The 13,496-nt window shown below is 47.2% G+C and overlaps 1 protein-coding gene across 2 annotated transcripts in view; it reads left to right on the top strand.

Moving 5' to 3' along the window:
* CCDC80 (coiled-coil domain containing 80) overlaps nucleotides 1–13,496 on the top strand; it is a 50,260-nt gene that overhangs the window by 2,545 nt on the left and 34,219 nt on the right. The window contains exons 1-2 of one of the 2 annotated variants that reach the window (XM_003412991.3): nucleotides 6,046–6,833; nucleotides 7,242–9,142. In XM_003412991.3, coding sequence (XP_003413039.2) covers nucleotides 7,253–9,142 — 1,890 coding nt within the window. In that variant the 5' untranslated portion in view covers nucleotides 6,046–6,833; nucleotides 7,242–7,252. Of the gene's footprint in view, nucleotides 1–6,045; nucleotides 6,834–7,241; nucleotides 9,143–13,496 lie in introns of those variants that run through there. The other variant, XM_064272506.1, reaches the window with a different exon arrangement.

Here is a 13,496-nt window from a genome sequence, read left to right as displayed (position 1 = left end):
CCTCAGGGCATGGAGAGCAGGATGACCAGATTTCGCCCCTTCAGGCCCAATCGACATAAATGTTTTATAGGTATTAAATGGCCAATGATTAAGACTCTGAATCCGGTGTTGTCCACCCTTTCCCAGCCCAGGCCTAACCTCCCAAGCAGCAAATTCATATACCCATATCTTAGTTATCTAGTGCTCCTATGACAGAAATACTACCAAAAAGAAAAAACACCCGTTGCTGTTGAGCCGATTCCGACTCATAGTGACTCTATAAGACAGAGTAGAATGGCCCCCTAGGGTTTCCAAGGAGTGGCTGGTGGATTTGAATTGCTGACCTCTTTTTTTTTTTTTTTTTTAGCAGCCATAGCTCTCTGAAGCTCTTAACCACTGCATCAGGGCTCCCAGAAATACCACAAGTGAGTGGCTTTAAAAAACAGAAATTTATTCTCTCACAATTTAGGAGACTAGAAGTACAAATTCAGGGGTCAGCTCTAGTGGAAGGCTTTCTCTGTTGGCTCTAGAGGAAGGTCCTTGTCTCTTCCAAGCTTTTGTTCCTGGGCTCAGCAACTCTGCCCTTGTCTCTGTTAGCTCATTTGCTTGTTTAACCTCTTTTATATGTCGAAAGAGATTGACTCAAAAAACATCCTATGCTAATCCTACTTCATTAACATAACAAAGACCACCCATCCTTAAATGGGATTATAACCACAAGCAAAGAAGTTAGGATTTACAAAGCATATTTTTGGTGAACACAAGTTCATCCCCCTCACATAGAATGACAACCTATAACAATCTGAACTTTAAATCATTGATGTATATTAGACATTTAAAATGAGTCATTAAGTCATTCCCACGGCTCCTTAATCTCCGCCAGGGCTTGACATTTTCTTAAACAAATTTCCACCTGAAAAAAAAAGTGCCTTAAATGTTCCCCCAACAAATTCTGAAGTAACTAAAATAAATGAATTTTTAAAAATCAGTAACTGTTTTCCCTAGAGTTTTGGGCATTATCCCACTGAAGCGGCAGTCATGAAAAGGTTACTAATAGTTGTTTTTCAGAAAAGTCTACTCTTGCTTCATTTTTGTTACAACTTTTACAGCACTTCACCAGGATTGGTCGAATCCCCGGGCTTCTAGTCTTCTCCTGGCGGGAGGCCAAGGCACGGGCGCACAGATCCCCAATCTGCCCGCTATATGACCTTCCTGGGGTGGCAGTGGAAACCCTGGTATCGTAACGTCTAAGTGCTATGGCTGCTGACCAAAAGGTCAGCAGTTCAAATCTCCCAGATGCTCCTTGGAAACTTTACAGGGCAGTTCTACTCTGTCCTATAGGGTTGCTGTGAGTTGGAATCGACTCATCGGCAGTGGGTTTTGGATTAGGGTGGCAGTAGGGAGCCATTGCCATTTTTCCAGGGCTGTGCACAGTATTTTTAGAGCTGTGTGCAAAAACCCATTTGGTAAAATTACGCGGACTGTGCACCCATCAAAAGACTGAAAATCCTGCCCATCACTGTTCACGCATATGTATGTTACTCCCTATAAAAGGAGCAAACCTGCCCCGGTTCAGGGAGCTGGCAGCCTTGGGGCACGAGACCCTGCCTGTCTCCCACTTTGCAAACCGTGAATAAACCTTTCTGTTCTTCCAACCCTGTGTCCGGTTGACTTCAATTCACTAGTCTGCTTGACAAGGACCTGTTAGTTGATGGCTTGACCGCCAGGTAACTTTTATGTTTATTTATTTAAAAAAAGTATACTATTTCCTTCAATTTTGGATTAAACATGTGACCTTGTTGACATTTCAGGAATAGTTTTGGAATTATTACTTTTGAGGGCTAATCCTTTCAAGGAGTCTCCCTGGGCTGAAGCAGTATCTGGATTTAATACTCATGGGATTGGGACTGAGGGAGGGGTTTGCCCTTTGCCCTTGGTGTTAATTTCCTTAGTTTGCCCTACATTGTGAATACAGAGAAAGAGTTCTTTTTTATTCTGAAGGACATAAAAAAGTGGTCTAAGAGGACATTTGATTAAGGTCTGCAAATGGAGAGGAAAAAAGTAGCGACATCCTCAGTGTAGATTTGGGTTGTGTCTCTGCCAGGAAGGTGTAATAAAATGGCTACAGCCTTCCCTTCAAAGACCACACTGAATGAAGAGCCTGCTTTTTCTTTTCTTTTTTCCTTTTTCTTTTTCCTGGTTTCCTCTCCAGCAAATAATGCATTGAGAGAAAAGAACAATGTTTCAAATTCAGGTCAGTATCATCCACCAAACGTTACTTTGTGTCAGTACCAAGTGTGGGAGGCAGAATCCCTGGTTCCTCCCCTTTCCCTGGGACAGACAGCCTTTTTCTCTGCATCTGGGTCCCCAGCTGCCGATGCCTTAGGTTAGTGTGGGACTATTAGTGCACCCCTTTCTGGATGTACCCTTACATTCCTTCCATGTTTCATTAACAATTCCTCCCACCCCAGTTTCTGCAAAGCAACTCTGTCGCACCCAGTCTTTCCTTTCCTCCCCCAGAATAACCAATAGCAAGTAGTTTCTTATCAGCAGTTTCCCAAATTAGCATTTCCAAGTGCTATTTTAAAACTTCATTTCTTTTCCCTTCCTCTAGGAGCCCTGGTGGTGCAGTGGTTAGGGCAGTTCAGCTGTGAACCGAATGGTCGGTGGTTCAAACCCACCAGTCACTCCACAGGAGAAAGAGGTGGCAGTCTGCTTCCATAAAGATCACAGCCTGGAAGCCTATGGGGCAGTTCTACTCCGTCCTGCAGGGTCGCTGTGAGTTGGAACTGACTGGACTCAGTGGGTTTGGCATACCTTCCTCTGACTGACCTTCCATTCATCCACCTGACCATCCATCCATCCGTCTTTCTCTCAGCTAGTTGGCTGATTGTTTTTCTGTCAGGTTGCAGGAAAAATGGAAAGATCTAAATGGTGAACTTCTTAGCACAGGGTTCTTAAATCACTAGGAACTGAGAATCAGGGCAATGCCATAAATTGTCATGTTTGTACACAAAAAGGTTGAAGGTTATCCAGCTTCCTACTTGTTCCAGGCGAGTCACCCCCTGGACTTCCCCAAGGGGCTTTTCTAAGGTTCCAGGTAAGGGTCTAGGTATTGAGGTTGAAAAATCCTAAAGAAACACAGAGGCTCCGCTTTGATCGTGTGTGTCGGGGGAGGGGAGAGCTGGGACGTTCCCCCATGTACGTATTTAGCGCGCCATCTAGTGGCTGAAGCTCACAGATGGCAAGAAGGCCCGAGGTCCCCAGGAAGACACACAGCTCAGGGTGGGGTGACCTTCCCTTGGGTTCAACTCCTGGTCACTAGAGTAGCTGCATTTCGGTTTTTTCAGTGCACAGGTGACCGGTGTTTTGCGCATCGTTGGAAGGTAGTTGGGACCCGTGGAATATGCAACAAAAAGGATAAAAGATTTTAAGGGCCAAGCAAGAAAGCAAAAATGTAGCTGTACGGTTATTCCAGAAAGTGTTGTTGTTAGGTGCCATGGAGTCGGTTCCGACCCACGGAGACCCTGTGTACAACAGAACGAAACACTGCTTGGTCCTGCACTATCCTCGCAATCATTATTATGTTTGAGCCCATCGGTATTCCAGAAAGTAAACAAAACAAAAAATAAACGGTGTCGTCAAGTTGATTCTGACTCATAGCGACCCTGTAGGACAGGGTAGAATTGCCCCATAGGGTTTCCAAGGAGTGGCTGGGGGATTCAAACTGCCCACCTTTTGGTTAGCAGCTGAGCTCCTAACACTCAAAAAATTCTAAGTGCTCTAGTTTAGCAAATAAATGAGGCTCTTCTGTGAACGTGAGAAAACACAAAAAGGGATTGAAGGAAGAGAAAAACGAGCAGATACAGATAGCAAATGCCAGGGGGAGGCAGGATAACATAATGCTTTGTAGACAGCTCTAAATCTGAGTTCAAATTTTAGCTCTACTGCTTACTATTTGGAAACCCTGGTGGGGTAGTGGTTAAGCGCTACAGCTGATAACCAAGAGGTCGGCAGTTCAAATCCGCCAGGCGCTCCTTGGAAACTCTATGGGGCAGTTCTACTCTGTCCTATACGGTCGCTATGAATCGGAATCGACTTGACGGCAGTGGGAGTGGGTGCTTTCTATTTATGTGATGTTCACAGTTTATTTAACCTCACCAAGCCTCAGAGTGTTCGTTTGTAAAATGTAATCCCACCTCTCCCTTAGGGATATTATGAGGTTAAATAAAAGAATATATGACAGTGCCAAGTTTAGAACTTCACACGAAGGTGTTCATCGAACAGCAATTATATAGTAGGAGCCCTGGTGGTGCAGTGGTTAAGAGCTACAGCTGCTAACCAAAAGGTTGGCAGTTGGAATTCACCAGCTGCTCCTTAGAAACTCTACGGGGCAGTTCTACTCTGTCCTATAGGGTTGCTAGGAGTCAGAATTGACTCAATAGCAACAGGTTTTGTTTTCTTACTATTCTTAGTAGGGAGTCCCTGGGTGGTGCCAAGGTTTAGTGAGTTTAGCTACTAACTGAATGTTGGAGGTTCGAATCTACCCAGAGGTGCCTTGGAAGAAAATCCTCGTGATCTGCTTCCAAAATATCAGTCACTGAATACCCTACGTAGCACAATCCTACTCTGACACACGTGGGGTAGCCAGGAGTGAGCGTGGACTCCATGGCAACCGATTGGGTTCTGTTTTGTTTTGTTTTTTAGTAGTAGTAGGGAGAAGAGAAAAGAAAAAGAAAAGAAGGCAAGGAGGAGACCCAGTGAGGGGCACCATAGAACATTATGAGGGGACAAGAAGTAACATCTAGGACCATCCAAGTTAGGACAAGGCATTTGATTAACTTAAAGGGTGAATCCTGTGACAGCGTGAAGTCTTCTCTGACTCCCGTGACAGAGTCTCCGCTGGAAACCCACCTTTGCTTTTGTGCTCACAGCTCTGAGAGGGCTCCACAGGAGGCCCTTTCTTCTTGGGACCACTTGGTCTTCAGACAGGGGGCTGAGGGCTGTACTAAATTTCCTACTGGACTCTCTCAATTGAGTGCTTAGAACTTATGTGAGGGAAAGGCACACACGACCAGACAGAGATGGGGCTGATGGAGGGGTAGCAATCAGACACAGAGATTTATCTAGTGAGGGTAGTCATTAGTGTGGCCTAGCTTGCAGGAGCCTTCTGAGAGCTCTGATTCACCACGGGACATGACAGTTAATATCTCGGAGAGTCAAGAAGACATATCCGTATAATCTGAGGCATCTTCCCTCACCAAGGAAAGCTGAACCCTCATGGCTGACCCTGGCGGTAGAAACCCAAAGCTGCCTCAGTCTTTCCTTTGGAACCTGAGGGGGCTACTTCTAAGGATTGCCTAAAGCCCCACAGACACCTGAAGCTTCCGGAGTGCAAAATGTTGTACTACCCCCTCGCACTCTCTCTCTCTCTCTCTCTCACACACACACACACACACACACACATACACACAGACTCACGCCCTAGAAGGAAGCTGTTAGCCTACCATCTCTAGCCAGGTCCCTGGGCTGGAGATTATAACACCCTTTCCCTGATGTAAGGGCTGACCACAGTCTCAGGGGAGTAGCAGCCATTGCCTGCATTGCTAGCCTTTTACCAGCTTCCTGTCATGCCAAGGAGAAACTAGGAACCAGGACACAGTAATACGATCCTCAATTAGCATAAAATAAAAACAACTCAGTCATGTTTTCCACGGGCTTTTCCAACCTCCAACTAAAAGTGTGAAGCAGGGAGAAAGAGATAAAAAATATACACGTGGAGCTACAAATGTATATATACTGTCTATGTACGTATGTACGTACAGCCGAGGACCATGACCCGAAACGAGTATCTGTCTCTAAGAAAACCACGCAACCAACTGCAGCAACCTGAGAATTCTCCTTTCCAAAGAGCAGCGTGAGAACAGACAGAAAGGGAAAGTAGCCTGACTCCGTGGTGTGTGAGGGGTTAAGTTCTCAGCTATCCTATTCTAAAGTGATTTATGATGATGTGTAGCGTTTCAAAACTTTCCCCCACCCCAAAGGACAGCCAGCCCTCCCCCTCCTGGCCAAGTCCACCCTCAACGTGCTGAAATGGGAAGGAGGCGGGTGTTTTGCTGATCTGTTAAATTCTTAGTGAAATTTCCTTGATTTCCAGCGGCTGCTGTTGTTTGAGTTTGGTTTGGAGCAAAACTTAGGTTGTCCTGACATTTCTGGGACTGAATCTCGGCAAGAGAAAGAAGAAAAAGAAGGAGAAAGAAAAGAGGAGAAAAAAGGTGGGAGAAAGAAAGGGAGGAGAGAAGAGCAGGAAAAGAAAAAAAGGTCCTTTTGCAACATCACATTCCTGGGTTTTCCCTCAGCCTGGAAAACGTATTAATCCCGGGGCTTTTACGCTCGGAAACAAAAGAACTAAGCCAGACGGTGGGGAAAAGGGTGATAAGAAGCATCCTGGAACTTAAAGAGAGAGACACTCAGAAATAGCTGGGGCTCCTCTTTAAGGGCTGATCTGTGTCGGTGGGAGAGACCCAGGGACGCACAAGACCAAGCAGAAGCTACAGACAAATGGAGACGCCAAGATTTAAAAGGACAGCTCCTTTTGCTTCAGCCTACTTGTCAAGAAGGTAAAAAGAGACAGCAAGGAAGAAAAGCAGAAAATCCTCTCAGTTCAGAGAACAAGACAGGACTCTGGTGCTACTTGGACAGCTGGGGCCACTGCAAACCCCCTTTGTACTGCTCACCCCTGGAGAGGAGAAAAAAGGGTTGGGAGGAAAAACACTTCATCTAGGAAGCCGTCTTGGGACCCAACTTCAGCTTTCTTTTTAACCCCTCTGCATTCCATCTCTATGAGCCACAATGTAAGTGTATAATCCTTTCTGTCTGGGTTTGTTTCTTTGTTGCTGACTTGAAGCCCTGAAATGTGAATGTTGTCATAAGGAATAGGCTCAGTTTCAATTTTCTCTGGAGCGTCCAGGGAATCAGTTGAAACTCAGTGCAAGCATCCTGCCTGGGGGACCGACTTGTATTCCCTGCTTAACGTAACTGTCTCTGCTAAGAACTGACAAACCACGGGGGCTTAAAAGCCACAGCATCTCATCCTATTTTCCATTCCCTGACTTCCTCCCTTCTTCTCTGATCCTTCCTTCCCCCTCCCCTTGGCCAAGATAGGGAACGGGAGACTACCCAGCTCTGTTTGCAATTAAATGATTTTCTTTCTCTTCTTCCCCTCTCCCCTTTCTGTCTTATGACCCTGCTGCCTCTCAAAGTGGATTACACCATGACGTGGAGAATGGGACCCAGTTTCATCATGCTGTTGGCTTTGTGGCTGGTATGTGGATCAGAACCCCACCTCCATACCACGAAAAGAGGGAGCCATGGAGGGCGGAAACTGCCTCTGGTTTCCCAGGTCGGCAGTAGGCCAGCTCGGTTTCTGAGGCGCGCAGGGAGGTCTCAGGGAGTTGAGAGAACCACTCTGGAAGAACCAAGCCTTCAGCCCCTCCAAAGAAGGAGGAGTGTGCCAGTGTTGAGACTAGCTCGCCCAACTGTATTGCCAGCCTCTGCAGGCATCAGTGGGGCCCTGGTGAGGCCCAAGAGGAGACCAACGGCCAGAACCCCCCCTCGAGAGATGGTCCGAGATGAGGGGTCCTTGGCTCGGTCAAGAATGTTGCGCTTCCCCTCTGGGTCCAGCTCTCCCAACATCCTTGCCAGCTTTGCAGGGAAGAACAGGGTGTGGGTCATCTCAGCCCCTCATGCCTCAGAAGGCTACTACCGCCTCATGATGAGCCTTCTGAAGGACGACGTGTATTGTGAGCTGGCAGAGAGGCACATCCAGCAGATCGTGCTATTCCATCAGGCAGGCGAGGAAGGGAGCAAGGTACGGAGGATCACCAGTGAAGGCCGGGTCCTGGAGCAGCCCCTGGACCCCAGCCTCATCCCAAAGCTTATGAGCTTCCTGAAGCTGGAGAAGGGGAAGTTCAGCATGGTGCTGTTGAAGAAGACACTACAGGTGGAGGAGCGCTACCCTTATCCAGTCAGACTGGAGGCTATGTACGAGGTCATTGACCAAGGCCCCATCCGCAGGATAGAGAAGACCCGGCAGAAGGGTTTCGTCCAAAAATGTAAGGCCTCTGGTGTAGAGGGCCAGATGGTGGAGGAGGGGAATGGTGGTGGTGGAGGAGCAGCAAGGCCCAGCCTGGGTGGTGAGAAGAGGAAAGAAGACCTGAGGAAGGCACAGGTCCCACCAACCAGGGACAGTCGGGTGAAGGTGACAAGAAAACCGGCCACCACAACAGTGGCTCCTCCCCCACCACCCCCAACCCCAAGGGTCACTACCCCTTCTCTGGCTCCAACCACAACGGTGACCCGGGCCACGTCTCGGGTGGTAACTGCAGCTGCAAGACCTACAACCACCACTGCCTTTCCGACCACCCAGAGGCCCTGGACCACCTGGACGCACGTCTCCTCACGCTCCCACAGGCCCTCCACCACAGCTGAGGTGATCACTGCCAGGGGGCCCTCAGCCTCGGAGAATCTCTATCCTCCCCCCAGGAAGGAGCAACACAAGGAGAGGCCACAGCCCACCCGGAGGCCCAGCAAGGCCACCAGCTTTGAGAGCTTCACAGCTGCCCCTCCCACCACCATCTCGGAGCACAGCACAAGGGTTGGCCCAGGCCGTTTCCGGGACAACCGCACAGACAGGCGGGAACATGGCCACCGAGACCCAAATGTAGTGCCAGGTCCTCTCAAGCCAACAAAGGGGAAACCTCCCAAAAAGAAGACTCAGGACAAACTTCTTAGCAATGAGTATGAGGCCAAGTATGACCTCAGCCTGCCTACTGCCTCTCACCTGCGGGAGGAGCTGCAGGTGGGCAACATTCCCCCTAAAAAAGCAAAAGAGTCTAAAAAGCATGAAAAGCTGGAGAAACCTGACAAGAAAAAAAAGGTGAAGAATGAGAAACCAGACAAGCTACTAAAGAGTGAAAAGCAAGCCAAGAAGGACAAGGCTGAGAAAAAGAGCAAGCAGGAGAAAGAGAAGAGCAAGAAGAAAAAAGCTGATAAAACCGAGCAGGATGGCTACTTGAAACCCACCATGAAACATTTCCCTCAGAGTCCCAAGAAGTCAGTGACTGACCTGCTGGGGTCCTTTGAAGGCAAAAGGAGGCTCCTAGTAAGTAATCTTCTCCTGGGGCTTGTTTTGTGGGTTGAGGGAGGGCGTGCTAACGTTTGGTCTCTTATTTTCATAAGATCCCATGGCTAGATGCCAGACTGTGGCTGAACCTGTACTGTGTCAAAAAGGTCAGGAGATTTGTCAGGAAAGGGTAGCCAGGCTACTAGCTTCTGTTGGTTTAGATGCTCCGTGAGCCTGTGCCCATGAGACTCATGGTTGTAGGGTGTGGACTCAGTAGCTGGGATGCCTGAGATGTGAGCCCAGGGAAGCACCTGTGGTCAGCGATTTCCAAACCTGTCAGTGGCCACCCCTGCCCTTACTGTCCTCTTCCAAGGTATATTTCTGGGTACAGCTCTCTTTTTCCAAGTGTGGAAAATAGGAAAAGAATGAAAAAGTTCTTAGAATGGAATGTATCGTCTCTAGTCATAACTGCTTGAGCTTGAGAACCAGAAGCAGGGTTCCTCCCCTCTCTCCACTAGTTATATCTAGCTTCATAATGAAAAACCGCAAAGGTAAGGCAGCCTTGGTGGGGAGCAGGCATGAGTGGGCGTGTGGAAGGGTCCTTGTTGGTGTGACCCTCATGAACACATGTGAAACCAGCTAACAGAAATAATCCCCCCTTAAAGTCTGCCTCCCCATCACCACCCAGCTACCAGTAAGAAGCCAAAAGAATGGAGGGTAGGGAACTACGTTCTTTGCTGCAGTTTCCAATACTCCTAAATTTGGAGTCTAGGTGTCAGCTTCTCCTGAGCCATGATAAAATGAGCATGAGCATGTGTGTGCATGCGTGTGAATGTGTGCACGTATGTGTGCGTGAAAAGGAGGGGGGACAAGCAGCCCTTGTCCTTATTCAGCTTTGTCTGTGGTTCTAATTGCTGCTGGTGTTGAGCAAGTCACAGATGTGACTCAGCCACCCTCTCTTCTGGCCATTATGGGGTCTAGTTATACCCACGGAGGGCTTTGAGCAGCAGTGAGCACCATCCTACAGCCAGGGCTCCTTCTTCTTTCTGGGCCTCCTTTTTCCATCTTTTAGTGCCTTGAAATTTCTACCCCTGGCTTCCTAATGCTGTCATTTTACTCTGAGCTGTCAAGGAGAAAAAGATTGTGATACAATTAATTCAAACTAAAAGGTGAGTAAATCGACTCAGCTGCAACTAACAACAGCAGTGTGGGTCAGGAGCGGGGTGATTGTCTCAGTACCCGGGGGGAGGAAGCCATCGCATGCCACCGAGTTCAGCCCCATCCTGCTGAGGGCACAAGGTGACCCCCGCCCTGCAGCCCCCACCAAAACAGGCAGTCACTCTTAAGGCGTTTCTCAGATGACATCTTTGAGTTTTCAGCCTGGCCCACATCTGGATTAATGATCTGGGCGGAGAGACTGCTGCCCGCTTATCTTTAGTGGTTTCAGAAAGCTTCAGTGCGCCTTTGAAATGTTCAAAGCAGAGTCTCTTGTGGGGTTTATCATGGCGTGTCCCAAGATTCTCCTAGCTGTTTCCATTGGTAGTGAACCTCTGTATTGGAATGACGCTCAGGCTTTGGTAGATTCTAAGGGTTCGTGTGTCTCTGTGTGTGTGTCTTTTGTGCTACAACTTACATATTTTTTTAAATATGTTTGAATGCATTTACTTATGAGTTTTTAACGAGAGCCTTAGACCGCATAAATTTAGGTTAGCGGAGGATAAACTGGCTGTTAGCGTAGTTTAACAGCTATTTGGATGTTCAGAGTAGATAAACAGAAATCTTTCCGTCAAAATGAAAAGAATCACTGATTTCAGAACAGAATTCTACATGATACTTGAGTGTTTGTTAGGGGACACATAGGGGCAAACCTCTCTCTTTTGGGTGTGGTATGCTCTGTGCTCTCCTCCCGAGTACACGGGACTGGGTCCAGTCTACTTAAGGACATCACCCAACCCTGGTCCTTTAGCCAACAGCGCAGGCTTAATGGTTAGGATCAATGGCAGGGAGGAGGGGTAGGAAGAGAGGAGCCATGGGTAAAATGCCAGGATTGTAATTGTGCACCCACCTGGCAAATCCTTTCGTTGCCCCTAGTTTGTGAAGCAAAAGAAGGGGGGTTTTCACTACTGAATCCCCAATACTAGTTATGCCTTTTCCTCTCTTCTTCCTTTCGCTGCCTTGGTAAGGAACCTGAAAGCCCAGCTGGGCCTTTTCTGCTTTGAACACTATCCCTGCTCATAAATTTCTAGCAAATGAAACTCAAATGACAGCTTCTGCTGATGTCATGTAAGGCAAAGCAGAAACCAGCTGGGATTGCTCATGGCGGCGTTGGCTCCTTGGGGCCCGCAGGAGAACAAGGCTTGTTATTAGAAAGGAAGCCCCAGCAGGAGGGGCTGTTGTCCTGCCACCCCGTGGGCCCCAGTCAGACATTTGTTTTCTGAAGAGCTAATGATGACTAAAACAAGAATGGAATTGGAAAAGAAATGATGGGATACACATGATACAAAATCAAAAGGTGAAGAGAAAAGAGTTTTCTTCTCCAGACAGAGAAGACCAGGGTTTCTGGGTGAAAACCTTGTGGGTACCATTTCTCCTTTTTTTCCTCAGTTTTCCCATCAAGCCCGGATGATGTTACTCGGGAAACTCAGAGGTTCAATAAATATTCGTAAAGGTTAGCACTCTCCAAGCTGTCCAAGGCCTGAGCACACTTCCTCCAGGTGGCCTCAACTTAACGCCATGTGCACACACTTCAACAAGGGTTACCTTCCAAGCAGTTGTACAGGTCTTTGGGCAACTCTTTCCAGCTTTGCGGTAACCTGGGGCCTAACTACAATTTATCACAAACCACGAGAGCTTTTCATTTATATACTATTCTTCAGATGTGGAAAAAAAAAAATCATATAATCATTCCTTTCCCAATTACTTGGGAGAAACATCAGTAACGAAGGCATAGGCTGTGGTTGGGTGAAAGGAATCACAGAGAGCTTCAAGAAAGCTGCAGGTGGACCCAGGTCTTCCATTCTTAAGCCAGAGTTCAGTCCTTCAAAATCGCTTCTGCTCAACTTGTCCAAAGACAAGGGCATAACTTGCAAGGGGTATGACAGGGACTTTGTGGTTGTAATTCTTACAACAACCTCAGGAGGAAGGGCTTTTTAAGCCCCATTTTACAGACAAGGAAGCCGGAGATTAGAGACTTTGAGGAATTGCCTAAGATGTATAGCCAACATGTGGCAAAGCTGGTATTAGAACTCAGGTCTGCTTGCTTTAAAGCGCGTGCTCCAACCGGTCCACCATCTGCCTTCCTGGGGGGATGCACTCCCTGTAGGCACATGCCATGAAGGGAAAGGAAGCCTAGATAACCTCCTGTTAGTAAATCCATCTTCATGTTTCAAATTCGTTTTCAACCTTGACTTGTTCAGATAAATGGTAAAATACATTGTCAACATTTTGTGCTAAGCACCTGCAAATGTGCGCTTTCTGCCTTTAATACTGGGCTAGTTCTATGCACCTCAAATCTCTGGCTCTCCCAGCAGTCAGTCAAGGACAATAGATTGAGTCCCGGTTAACCTAACCCATCCGACGGCTTGGCGTCAGCGTAGGGTCAACTATGACGAGCCTATAAACAAGCTGTCTATCACCAAAGCGTTACACTATGTGAATACAGCTGGCAAGTCATCTTTGAGGGACCCTGAGATCAACTGATCTGTCAGTCAACAAGAGGCTTTATAGTTCTGAGCTGTGTAAATTCAGGTCAAGTTCAAGCATTCTTTGGAGACTGAATCTCCTGTACTTCAAGTGAGTTGATATTTACAATCTAACCTCAGAAAACCTGGACATGGAGACACCAATCTACTTACTTGGTTTAATTTAGAAAAGGGTTTAAAGTTATACCTTAATAGCTTAAATGTTCTTTTTCTGTGTACTGTAAAAATCTAGTGCTTTGAGCCTAAAACCAAAACCAGGTACCTAGTCAGCTCTGACTCATGGTGACCTCATGTGTGTCAGAGTAGAAGCGTGCTGTATAAGGTTTTAAATGGCCGGGTTTTTTGGAAGTAGATCTCCAGGCCCTTCTTCCAGGGCATATTTGAGTTTACTCAAAGCACCAACCTTCTAGGTAGCAGCTAAGCATGTTAACTGTGTGTACCACTCAGGAACTCTAGGGTCTAAAATAGTATTTAGAATAGTCTAAGACGGAAAATATCTTCCCACACAGCATCTTCCCATTCCTGCTTGCTCCTGTTAGATATGTAAACAGGCTTCGTTATCCTCTCAGACTCATCGAGCCAACGCACCATTTGAAACAGAAACATACAAGAGAACCACAACACAATTTTAAATTCCCTGATTTATGGCTACCACACTGGTAGCCAAGCACAACTGCCAGACAGTAATGTTT

Source organism: Loxodonta africana, chromosome 1, assembly GCF_030014295.1.
Source record: "Loxodonta africana isolate mLoxAfr1 chromosome 1, mLoxAfr1.hap2, whole genome shotgun sequence".
Classification (NCBI taxonomy): Eukaryota; Metazoa; Chordata; class Mammalia; order Proboscidea; family Elephantidae; genus Loxodonta; species Loxodonta africana.
This window is presented reverse-complemented; position numbering and strand designations above follow the sequence as displayed.